This window comes from Amphiura filiformis, chromosome 8 (genome assembly GCF_039555335.1).
Source record: "Amphiura filiformis chromosome 8, Afil_fr2py, whole genome shotgun sequence".
Taxonomy (NCBI): Eukaryota; Metazoa; Echinodermata; class Ophiuroidea; order Amphilepidida; family Amphiuridae; genus Amphiura; species Amphiura filiformis.
Genome location: NC_092635.1, coordinates 48,323,460 through 48,336,409, shown reverse-complemented (window position 1 = coordinate 48,336,409; position 12,950 = coordinate 48,323,460). Strand labels below are relative to the sequence as shown.

The 12,950-nt window shown below is 38.1% G+C and overlaps 1 protein-coding gene across 1 annotated transcript; it reads right to left on the bottom strand.

The window, feature by feature from the left end:
* Positions 1-4,725: 4,725 nt before the first annotated feature.
* On the bottom strand, positions 4,726-12,827 carry LOC140159138 (uncharacterized). Its single transcript, XM_072182494.1, has 4 exons — positions 12,650-12,827; positions 9,753-9,828; positions 6,760-6,822; positions 4,726-6,021 (listed from the first exon to the last, which is right to left on the bottom strand). The coding sequence occupies exon 4, from the start codon at positions 5,997-5,999 to the stop codon at positions 5,070-5,072; it is 930 nt and encodes a 309-aa protein (XP_072038595.1). The 5' UTR covers positions 6,000-6,021; positions 6,760-6,822; positions 9,753-9,828; positions 12,650-12,827; the 3' UTR covers positions 4,726-5,069.
* Positions 12,828-12,950: the final 123 nt, after the last annotated feature.

Genomic DNA, 12,950 nt, shown 5'->3' with positions numbered 1-12,950 from the left:
CTGACATGTGTATTATTGAATCATTGAATCAGTCGGACGTATAAAATGTGTGCATATCGCTATTCGTCTTACATCTTGACGTATAAACTGTGTACATATCGCTATTCGTCTTACGCTTTGTTTATTCGTCCTAGCTGTGTGAAGCTACGCCAATATTCATCAAAATAATTAAATACGATCGGAAAGTTAATACACGCATTGTAGGCGCTGGAATGAAATAGCAAGATTGGTTTTACCTCATTTGTTTAGCTCAAAATTAAAAGTGGACACTAGATCAGTGAAAACTAACATTTAAATAGGAATCTATTCTTTATGCAAATCACATGCACAGCACGTTTATATAGAAAACTGTACAATTAAATTATGTATAATACAAGGAAATTTGATTGTCTTTGAGTATAATCATGATAGTTGACATACATTACATGGTTGATTCTCATCATTGTGAACCCTGACTCGACATGCTCGATAAGAGATAAAAAATGACAAAATATTTAAGTTTTGCTCAGAAATTTGTTATGCAATATGAAAAAGAAAGTTGTCAAAACACAGCGTTGCCATGGTTACTTGTAAATTCGAAGTTGGCGAATTTTGGGCACTAACCGTCATAATTATCACGTTTCAAGCACGATCGTCATGTCATTATGTGTTTAAACTAACCCACCTTAGATTCATATCAATAACTGTTGTGCCCAGTGATAAAATAATTTAATAGGTCAAATTTGTTTGAAAATCGCCCTGGAAATTCGGAATATGATGTTATAATCATAGTAATATGCCAATTATACGAATGAACATCAATATAATAATGTTTCAAAAATAATCATACTCATAAAAGATTTGTATCAACGTACAATGTCCATGGCTAAGTGTATCGGAAATAAAAAATATTTTGGAATTAACTATCAATTTTTATCTAATTGGCTCTTGCTGATCTTCCACTATGACCAAAATTACGTGCATTATAGGGCACTCTCCCCATCAGCTAGTGATCATAGCGATAGGGCAACCCATGGTGTTGTAATAGCTGACCAACAAATAAAATATATAGAATGTGTTTTTTTATTTTTAGTTGCTATGCCATTTATACACTTAAGGGTATACGAGGTAATGTTGGGCGAAGCAGCCAAAGAAAATAGATTGTCATTATCTGAATCAATATATTATTGAAAAATAACACTTTGGTGTTTTGCAAAAGTTCATTCTACAAATCATATACTTTGAAAACTTGCTTAATTTATTGTTGTTAATGAGTTATGTATATACGTTTTACAAAAGTGTTGTTGTTTCAGCCCTCTTTACAACATACTCAAGAACCACAGGACTACAAAAGTATAGGCCTATCTGTGATATTTGAATTCTTCTACACGCTCGCTATGAATTGAGCAATGCAATTTTTGCTAAAGCTCACTACCATTCGCAAGATGCTGTGAACTACTTTTTTTTCTGTTTCTGCTGCTTCGACCAACAATACATCGTATAACCTTAATAGAATATATACAATGACACATTTAGAAATCACAGGAGTCTAGATTCGTCAAGCTATGTATCTATCAAATAATTTTGTTTAATCAATCAGAATCAGGCTTTATAGGCCTAATAGTTCAAGAGATTTTAATCGTGCAAATCATGTTAAAGTTGCCGTATTTGGCAGAGTAATAGTATCTACATCTGATGGAGCCATTTCAACAGCACCACGCCCACCCCGCTTAGTGGAAAAAGGTCATTGAACTTTACACAGGGGTCAAGTTTAAAGTTACTCAAACTTGCTCATGACCCACACCATCGTCATCCTCTGGCCATAAGGATTCAATAAAAGTAGGCCTATACTTTGACGGTATCTATGATGTACGGTACTAGGACATCATAATTTTATGTTTAATTTTGGCTCCGAAGGGGCGAAAATAAAACTTTAAAAAAAAGATTTTGTTGAATGGTCTCAAACTATTCATCTTGTTGCAAGAAATCAGAAAAATGATAGTTGTAGCGTGGGTCATCACATTTGGCGGGGGGGGGGGCACCGACCATGATTGGGGGGCACCGGATCTGATTGGGGGCACACGCCGTTTTTCGCCAATTTTCCTATGGGATTTTAAAAAAAATCGGATCGATTGGGGGCACGTGCCTCCCCGTGCCCCTATGACGCTACGCCACTGATATTGTCAAGGTCAGAAATGACTCGATATAGAAACTGATATAGAACCCGGTATAGAACTCAATGCGATTCGATGGGTATTGTCCTATTTTGCTGTGTAACAAACATCATACATAGAACAAACTATTCTTTTTCTTTTCTGATTTCTCATGGTAAGACGAATAATTTGAGACCCGTTTCAACGACACCGGAGCAATGGTCATTTTCGCCCAATGTGGAGCCCAAATTAGACATGTGACGTCACACTGCTACCTATTTGCCCATAACTCCATAACCGTAAATCGCAGGTAAGTAAAACTATACTTTTCCCGAATCCTTATGACCAGATGAACACATTATTGTTGTACTAAACCAAGTCCGAGCAAGTTTGCAAAAATTGACCACTGTATAAAAGTTCAATGACATTTTCCCAACAAATATGGGTGCTGTTATAAAATGGCTCCATAGCCTATAATGCATATGATTAGCTCTGTACTGTATCTCTGCCAACTATGGCGCATTTAACATGATCTGCATGATAGCTACCAAAATCTATTGCAATACATGTAGGCGATAATACAAACATCGTATGCTTCAGCTTTCAGTAAAATGTCAAAATTGCAGTGTTTTTAGCAGAAAATTGAAAATGATGTTTTATATTAATTAAAGGGCTCACCGGGACCACCAGGCTTATTTTCCTTGCATTGCACGCATGCTTCTTCAGAGCAATTTAATGTTTTACTTTTATATACAAATCCTCGATACTAAGCAATTAGTATTATAGCTTCAATTTGGAGTGAAATTGAATTTGGATAGCGAGTAGCGGAAAGTTGAGAAACAAATGTATAGGTTTAGATGTCCAAAATAAGACGCCACAATCAGGATATTGATAATTTAACAAAACAGATTTCGCCGCCCCCCCCCCCATGAGAATCTAAAATTTAATCGGTACTGCATTTGGTTCTGATACACTAAGCCAAAAAAGAAACTTATAATTTTTAACAAGGTCATATCTTAAAATTATGTGCATCAAAATGAACCAAAATTATACACATGCAGGATTACTTCAATACTCTACTTTAAACACATGTCAGTAACCAAGCAGTTCCAACTGACACAACAGCAACATGCACTGACATGGAACAGCTTCCTGGACAACATTCACACTTTTCACAGCCCAATAATTGGTACCCAGCACAAGAAATCTGTGAGTAAGTGGAATCTTGAAGAAAGTGCGTGAAAAGTAGAAATTAGCCCGTTCCACACTATTCCACTTACTCTTTGGAAATTGTCATCTGTGTAAGGATCTTATACGCATTCTCACAGATTTCCTGTGCTGAGTGCCAATTATTGGGCTGTGAATGTTGTCCAGGAAGCTGTTCAATGTCAGTGTATTTTGCTGTTGTGTACGTTGGACAACTTCTTGGTTACTGACATGTGTTTAGAGTAGAGTATTGAAGCAATCCTGTGTGAAATTTTGGTTCATTTTGATGCGCAGGATATGACCTTATGAAATATTATCAGTTTCTTTTTTGGCTTAGTGTATATAATACATAGCAGCATTATTTCTTTCATCGGTTTGCATGCATAATGCAAACAAGGAGAAAGCAATCACTCTGCATAATTTTTAGGGGGCACACACGTAAAAAGAGCGCGAACACGTTTTTGGAAGCATAAACATGGTGCGTTAAAATGCTGTTAAACATTTTCTTCAGTTCTTTTTACAGCTGACAATGATGTTTTAAGAAAATCAAAGAAATTTCCTTATGTGCATTTTACTCTTATATAGGAAATAATATGAGCTAATATGTCAGCTTGTTAAAATAGTGCACTCGCAGTTTTGTATAATATGCCTTTTTACGGTTCTGCGTTAAGGACCAACATGGTTGAAATGGGTTGTCCATATTTTAACGGTTTTTTATTTGCTGCCGTGTTGATCAATAAGAACAACGGTCTACCACCTCTACACTCTTAAAACATTAACTTAGTCAAAATTTTATCCCTTTACCGGGGTCACTTTATTTGACCCTGTTCGTTCTCGAAACACTGTTAAATTCTCGAAACTTGAACATGTTGAAGGCTGCGTTTTGGACACAACCTAAATAGTCGACTCATAATTACCTCGTGCGTAACGCCACGGATAGTGGATTGTAATGCATGGGGACAAACGTACATTTACGGTTATATCGATCCAATTTGATATCAAAATCCCGAAATCGAACGATAACTGGTGTCTTTAAAGTAGAGCCTTAGGGGGCTGGCATTTTCTTCGGAAGGGGGGGTCCCAAATATGTCGGTGACCAGAGTCGATTTTTTATGATCCCCCTATCGCGGGCAAATTTTTTTTACGACCCCCCCTATCTTGGGTCGAAAATGTTTATGACCCCTCCCCCCTTCCGCCTACACAGACTCAAGACAAATTATTCATTGCCGGAACTAAGACGCGGAGCGCGCCAAAACTTAAGAGCGAAGAAAGTGATAGTGAAGAAAAATAATAGATTGTACGCACATTTTGATTGTGAAGTTACCCCCCCCCCCCTGTATTTTTGGGACCCCTCCCCGCCCCCCTTCCGAAGAAAATGCCAGCCCCTTACAAAGATAGCACAAACTTCGAGGTTTCCGAGCTCTTTCAGCACATAACGTCTAATAAAATTTCTTAATTTCGTTCAGATTTGCGAAATAGCAGACAAAACGTTGGTATTTTGGCTCAGTGTCAAATTTTGGAAGAGCTTACTCACACATCCTCCAAGTTGACCAATGTATATAAATTTTAATCGGACATTCATTATTCTTGCCAATACAAGATCCCATAGAGCTGTTTTCAGCAACATGGGCAGTTGCCATTTTTCGGCATTTTGTCATATTTTTTCAGATTTTTAAACGTCGCTCGTTACTTTTATTTCTTGTCTGTCACGACTTCACTTTAATATCACTCTTACAACAGAAACCCAGAGAAATTTGTCACTCGACTTTGGTCACTATAAATTTGCCTTCCATTTTCATCAAGAAACTCTATCCAGACTGCATCACCGTAGACTAGTGGCAGGATGAGCCCGCTACTCATTTGTCCGTGTTCGTCGGCACCTCGACGAGTGCTGTACACCGTTGACATCCGTTCGCCATTCTTCATCAAACCAATATTTGGTTGATCTTCCTGGAGGCCTATATTATACATGAACACATAAACTCCAGGTACTAGGCATTTGAATTTTCCTTCCGAAATATTGAAACCTTCGCCTATGTTCGTGAAGATCTCGTCAAACACAATAATACGCCCACTAGGCATATCAACCGAAAAGCTGTCCGTCAAAGAAACGCTGAACGCCACTTTACGTTGCTGCCGTGCTGGTGTTCCAGGATATCCGCGCACTCCCTTCTGACCGTAAAAACCTGGCCTTCCGGATCTTCCTGTATAACCACGGGGTCCTATAGAGCCGGACGGGCCGGATGGCCCGGCAATTCCGGGCAAGCCTTTTACTCCGTCTAAACCAGGGGGTCCCACAGGGCCGACTGGTCCGGCCACACCGGCTTCACCGGGCAAGCCTTTGAAGCCTCGTTCTCCTCTTAATCCGGGGTCACCGGGAAGACCGGATTTTCCTCTTGGGCCTGGCATTCCATACGTTCCTAATGACCCGGGCACCCCCGGAACGCCCGGCGGACCGGGCAAGCCATGACAGCATGTCTTACAAGTAGGTCTACTTGCGTCGTACTCCTCGTAATGTTCGGCATTTGAAGTTGTCGTTGCTGGTTCGGTCGGTGACATTGGCGTCGTGTTTGGTGTCGTGTTTGGGTTTGGCGACAGTGACAATGTGACGGAAATCAGAACTAAGAAGGCAGCAAAGGCCGAAGCAAAAGACATCATCATGTAAGATCAATTGTATCTCTTCCTGAAACAGAAAAGAAAAATATACATAACGGCTCATTGTCATGATTATGATAACCATTGATAAGGGGTAACTTATAGGGGACTTTGTGGATCTGTTCCTAACGGCTAACGTTTCGTACTAGTCATTCAAACTCTCGTCGGCCGATATTAGAAACTATAGGCCTATACTATATATATAGCTAGCTCGCTGCTCGGCCTTTGGCTTCGCTTCGCCGAGCCCCCATCCCCTCCTTCTCGAAGGACTATTTCGAACGCTCGTCTATATCGCATGGGGTTTAATTGTTCGCAGGCTTTAGAATGCCGGCTTTCTCTATACCTACTTTTTTGAACTCATATCTGTACTTTTGGTTTCCAATACCCAAAATCGCTGAAAAGGTACCCCTAAACCGTGGCACATCCCCGTACACCTTCTACCAGGGTGTGGCCGCACATTTCAGTTATCTAATATTCAAACCTTGAATGGCAGCTAATGGCCTACGATACAACTGGGATACGAGACAAATATCATAGATGGTGCGAGCGTAGTGTGTGCCAAAAATCGTTGCCTCCTCCTTTCGACCTGCCAAACAATATCTTGCTCCCCCTTTTTGCTTGCTTTCCAAAATCGGTACTTTTCAGCTCCGCGTGCCGCAAATCATCGTCACACGGGATGTCCAAAATTTGTGACCGTTATCGTTTTAATGTAGCCTATTGTTCAGTGAGGCTCCTTTTAGCATCTTTAAAAAAAATAAAAACTTACTTTTGAGTCTTCTGTAGAGGTAATGTTGACTACTTTCGCTGTAAGATTATCAAAATCTTGACCCTATAAAGAAAAAAAACATACGAGTAGCTGTTTAGTCTCAAAAAATGGATTTCGTTTCCGGAGAGCACTCGACTTTTGAAGCAGACGGGGCTGTGCCGACACCAGTTCGAAACTAAATGTATAACAGGAATCTTTCGGTGAGAGCGTTGACACCATAAAATGGTGTCAAAATGGTGTCATTCAATGAGAAGGCGCCAAAAAAAGGGGGGGGTCTGTTGATATGACATTTTGAAACAAACTGTTCAATGTTATCGAAATTTTAATAAGTTTGCAAAATTTGAAGAAAAGTAATGACATTTGTGAATTTTAGAGAAAAACAGGAGAACGTTAATATGTCAGCTTGTTAAAATAGTGCACTCGCAGTTTTGTATAATATGCCTTTTTACGGTTCTGCGTTAAGGACCAACATGGTTGAAATGGGTTGTCCATATTTTAACGGTTTTTTATTTGCTGCCGTGTTGATCAATAAGAACAACGGTCTACCACCTCTACACTCTTAAAACATTAACGTGGTCAAAATTTTATCCCTTTACCGGGGTCACTTTATTTGACCCTGTTCGTTCTCGAAACACTGTTAAATTCTCGAAACTTGAACATGTTGAAGGCTGCGTTTTGGACACAACCTAAATAGTCGACTCATAATTACCTCGTGCGTAACGCCATGGATAGTGGATTGTAATGCATGGGGACAAACGTACATTTACGGTTATATCGATCCAATTTGATATCAAAATCCCGAAATCGAACGATAACTGGTGTCTGTAAAGTAGAGCCTTAGGGGGCTGGCATTTTCTTCGGAAGGGGGGGTCCCAAATATGTCGGTGACCAGAGTCGACGGGGCTGTGCCGACACCAGTTCGAAACTAAATGTATAATAGGAATCTTTCGGTGAGAGCGTTGACACCATAAAATGGTGTCAAAATGGTGTCATTCAATGAGAAGGCGCAAAAAAAAAGGGGGGGGGTCTGTTGATATGACATTTTGAAACAAACTGTTCAATGTTATCGAAATTTGAATAAGTTTGCAAAATTTGAAGAAAAGTAATGACATTTGTGGATTTGAGAGAAAAAACAGGAGAACGTTTTTCAAAGTTCTTGAAAAATGGGATCTTTTGGTGGTGAGTAAAAAGAAAAAAAAGAAAAAGGGGTCACTGGGTGACGTGAGAGGGGGTTAAAAAACGGGGTCAATGTGGCCGCACATCCCGTCACCATTTTTAGTGAATGTCCCACCCTCGGGTTCGTTTCATGGATGTAATCCCCATGGACAAAACTCATGACTCGCGTTTTCGTTTTGTTTTCATCAGGGGTCCCGATTTAATATTGTCTTCGTGATATGAACATGATGGCTTTCCGTACCTATCTCTATCGCTCATTGGCAAGAAAATACAAAATATTCCAAACGTGTTGCTCGGAAGTATAATATTGATGATATTTTATTCATTCCTTAAAATTGAATCCTTAATTGATTTCGGTCCCTGGTTTTGGTATACCAAAGATGAGATACATTTTACCAATGTTGCAGATTTTTATAATCACGTTCTACAAAAAACATTCAACAGCCAATATTTCAGAATTATTTTCAGAAATATTTGCTCTTCACTTTTTCAAATGAAGAGTTTGTTTCAAAAGGCACTAACTCCAAAGGCTGCTTTGTGTGTATTCCTAAGAGTATTTGCCAATCTAATAACATTGGACCACTAGAATAGTTATAAAAACATTTGGTTATCTTTAAAAAAAATAATTGCAAATCTCTTTAACCCGCCACGTACGAAGAAGAAAATAATAAATATTAAAAAAACTTTTGTTTTTGTTCCAAAAGGAGCTAAATCCAATGGCAGCCATTTTTGAACTTAGGATTGGTGAATTTTTTTAGGTGACAAAATGATGTTGAACATAGGCTAGAGTTACAAACATATCAATTCCAACTGTTTAATGTCATTTAAACTTAAAAATGTTAAAATATTATACCAGAAAAATGTGACACAAGGATTTAGCGCCTTTTGCAAACAAACTCTTCGAATAATATACGGAGAAATCAGAATATCCAAATACAAGCACATCACTTAGTGGCAAAACATTCTTTTATTACGGGACCAATTAATCAAATACGGTACATGTATATGTGTTTAGAATATGATCACTATTAAGGGATCTAGAATGAGCGTTTATTGCGTTTCGACAGTATTTTTTGAGGGACATGAGAGCACCTCAGACCTATCGAATTGCATTCTGAATACGAAGCATGTCTTTCTGATATCAAATAATTTTCATTTTTTGAAAATCACAATATAATACAAATTTTATGACAAATTATAAAAATTTAATATTTTTCAAATTTTTGATATATAACAGTCCTCGAAGTAAATTATATAAATCTAATGATATATTCTTAAAGTGTATGTAGCTGGGAGGAAAAGCCGACGGTCAATTGAAAATTTTGACCTTTCATATTGACGATATGGATTTTTTCCCAAAAAGACCTATTTTTTTTTGGTGTTTTGGGAAAAAAAATCCATATCTCCAATACGAAAGGTCAAAATTTTCAATTGATCGTCGGCTTTTCATCCCACCTACATACACTTTAAGTATAAATCATCAGATTTGTAAAGTTTACTTCGAGTACTGTTAAATATCAAAAATATCAATTTTTAATGATTTGCCATAAAATGTGTATTAAATTGCGAATTTCAAAAAATCAAAATTATTTCATATCAGAAGGACATTCTTCGTATTCAGAATGCAATTCGATATGTCTGATGTGCTCTAATGTCCCAAAATAAATACTGTCCAAACGTTCATACCCCAGCCCTTAATCAAATATATTTTTTTTAATGTTTCGAGCCAATTTGATGATCCTATATATACAACGTATTTGAAATAAAGTTTGTTAAAACATTGCACAGTAATAAATTTAGGCTACTATAGTACTTACCTATTTTACCCCTGCCCAAACGACAAGTTCAGTGCTTTTCAGTTTACTGATGCAGCCAGTGCATGTCAGTAGGTGCCTGCATGCAGAGAACGAAAATGAAGAAAATAACAGGATAAAAGAAAATTAGTAAATTAAAAACAGTGTATATAAAAATTCCTTTTCATCAAACTAGCCCGAACTCTTTGCTTCATCAACACATTTCACGTGGTGAGCTAGTTGACAACACATGAGAGTGACAAATTCACACCTTTCCACGTTTTCGCTGTATCGGTTGCCATGGTAATTGATGATACTTATAATAATGATGACGTTGACCTAAAGTTACTAATTTATTAATATTTTTGATGTTGTTTCATTTTGTTTTCTTTTATTTTGATAAATGTTTTTGTTATTTATTTATTGTTGCCTTTCTTTCATGCCAGTTTCTGCTTCAAGTTCAAGTGGGTAACACGGGGGGGCACTCAACTTTAGAAGTGACGGGTAGCTTCTTACCGAAGTCGGGAAGTATGTGCCTACACTCTTAAATCAAATGGTCAAAATTGACCATGTAGTAGTTAATAAATCTTACCCCTAAATTGTGGTTAAATTTTAACCACAAAAGGGTCACCACAATTTAGGGTTAAGGTGCACAGTTACCTACTACGTGGTCATTTTTTGTTTTAAGAGTGTATCACTGTTGTTTAAAAAAGGGGGGGTCATTGGTTATAACAATATGAAAAAATGGGGTAATTGGGTATAAGCTTGAAAAAGGGGGTCATTTGGTATAAGTTTTGAAAAAAGGGTCATCAGGTAAAAATACTTTGCTCAGTAAAATATTAGAGAATTTGAAAGTTGCCGCATTAGTGTTATCATATTCAAGCAACTTGAAGCAAGAATTTTTGAAAAAACAAAACTTAGGTTACAGTGTTGGGATTGGGGTGTAAAACTTCGATCCGAAGACTATAGAGCCAGGTTCAATCAAGTTTTCCTGACGTGACGTCATGATAGTCTCCAATACTATGAAAAACTATTTCTGTATAGTTTTTATCCAGTTGCTTTAGTCGATATTCACATATGAGCATCATTTTCTCTTGGTAAACATGGTAAACATGTTTGTATTTAATGTCGTTGAACTATGCGATGTGGGTGACTTTTGATGGTTAAACCATGCATGTATTTAAAGGGGCATGACTCGATCCATGATGTTATGGGTTGATCCGTAACCGCCCCCATTTTAGATTGTGTGCATGTTTTAAAGGAGTATATTTTGTGTTTCTAGCATCTCCTTTCATGAAATTTTTCAGAGATATCAATGAAAAAACTTATTCTCCCAAAATTTCAGTTGATTCCGATTTTGCGTTCGCGAATCATGCATGTGATAGGCCTATGCCACGGGTATAGACCAGTAGACCACTATTAGTCTACTGTTATAATTTCGTTCTACAACATGTACAAGGGGTCGGTCACCCATCTTTGCACAGTCATAACAGTATTTTCACGGTGGGACCTGAGAGTACATCAGACACTCCAAACTGTATTTGGAATACGTGGAATGTCCTTCTGATATCAAATAATTGCCATAATACAGTCCAAATTTGATGCAAATTATTAAAAATTTACATTTTTGAAATGTTTAACATTTAACAGTCCCTCGAAGTAAACTTTATATATCTAATGCATTGGCTTAGGAAGATTTTCAACATGGGGGGGGGGGCTGAAACTTGAAAAGAATTTGGTGGGCCACCCTGGGGGTGCCCGAGGGGGGTTTCCCGAGTCAGACAAACACCCATTTTCCCACAATTTTTAAACTTTACCTAGGGTTATTGGGGGCTGAAAGGTATTCCAGCCCCGCACAAAAATTATTGAAAGGACTGAGCCCCCCCAAGCCCCCCGATTCCTAAGCCTATGTAATGATATGTAGGCCTACTTAAAGTCATGTATAGCTGGGATATAAAAAGCCGACCATTCTGATTTTTCGTATTGAAGATACTAATTTTTGTTCCCTGAAAGACCTAAAAATGTATATAAAAGGTCACAATTTTAATATGATGGACACCTTTTCATCCCAGCTATACATACACTTTAAGTACATTATTAGATTTATACAACTTTTTAATAATTTGTTGATAAAATTTATATTATATCGCGAATTTCAAAAAATCTAAATTATTTAATATCAGAAGAACATTCCTCGTATTCAAGATGCAATTTGGTGTGACTCTGAGGCGGCTCTCAGATCCCACAAAATTGAAAAAATACGTGAAAACGTCGCTATCCAAGCCCTTAACTTTTTTGAGAAAAGTGTGGGGTGAGGGAGGATGTAGGCCTATATATCACGAAATGCCCGTTTAAGGGATGCATATTGGCTCGACCAAAAGAAAAAAAAAGGAAATGTTAAATTTCCTTTGTAGTTTCCTTTCCTCCGACTTGGTAATGGCGTGCGAGGGGGGGGGGGGGCATGTGTCCCCCTCTTGTCAGTTAGTCGGGGGGAAATGCACCCAATCGGGGGGAATTTGGAAATTAGCTATACAGCGAGCGAAGTGAGCCGAACATTTTAGAACGGTTGGGGGAATTATCGAGTCCCGTGCCCCCTCCCCAGACTTTTGAAAACCCACGCCACTGCGACTGGGTGCACTTTCCCCCGATTGAATGACAAATATAGGGAGAGCCGGGAGGGGTGTTACTGTTCCCATGGGCCCTCCCCTTGCGTACGCTACTGGTCATTAGGAAAGTTACAATAAATAATATTAGCACTTTGAGAACGAGATTCGAACCCACGACCTCGAGCTACCTCGCGATTATGAGTCGAAATCTTAGACCGCTGCACCACCGCGCACCTTTAAGTTATATCGTATACATCAGTATGAAAATAAAAAGATAGACGAAATCCAGGAAATAGAAGAACATTTGTATCTTACCTTTATGCCTTTGCCGATTGAAATGACAATCAATTGGTGTAAAATTGTAGCTCGGAAATGTCGTAAAAATTAGATCTTTACCATGCATTCAGGTGGTATCTATCGGGATAAGTTTCTTTCTTGATGATTTTACATATCGCTGAAGGATATTTCAATATACATGACTAATGTGAATTCAAGTTTAATGCCAAGAGGCAACTAATTCTCAAGAGAGATACGCATGGAACATGCTTGTATAAAGTATCCCAGAAAAAAAATCGAGTATTATTCATATGATGTTATTATAGGCCGGCCCATCTCA

What these genes read in the sequence shown, in the direction of transcription:
- LOC140159138 (XM_072182494.1), bottom strand. Translation starts at nt 5,999, where the DNA reads ATGATGATGTCTTTTGCTTCGGCCTTTGCTGCCTTCTTAGTTCTGATT.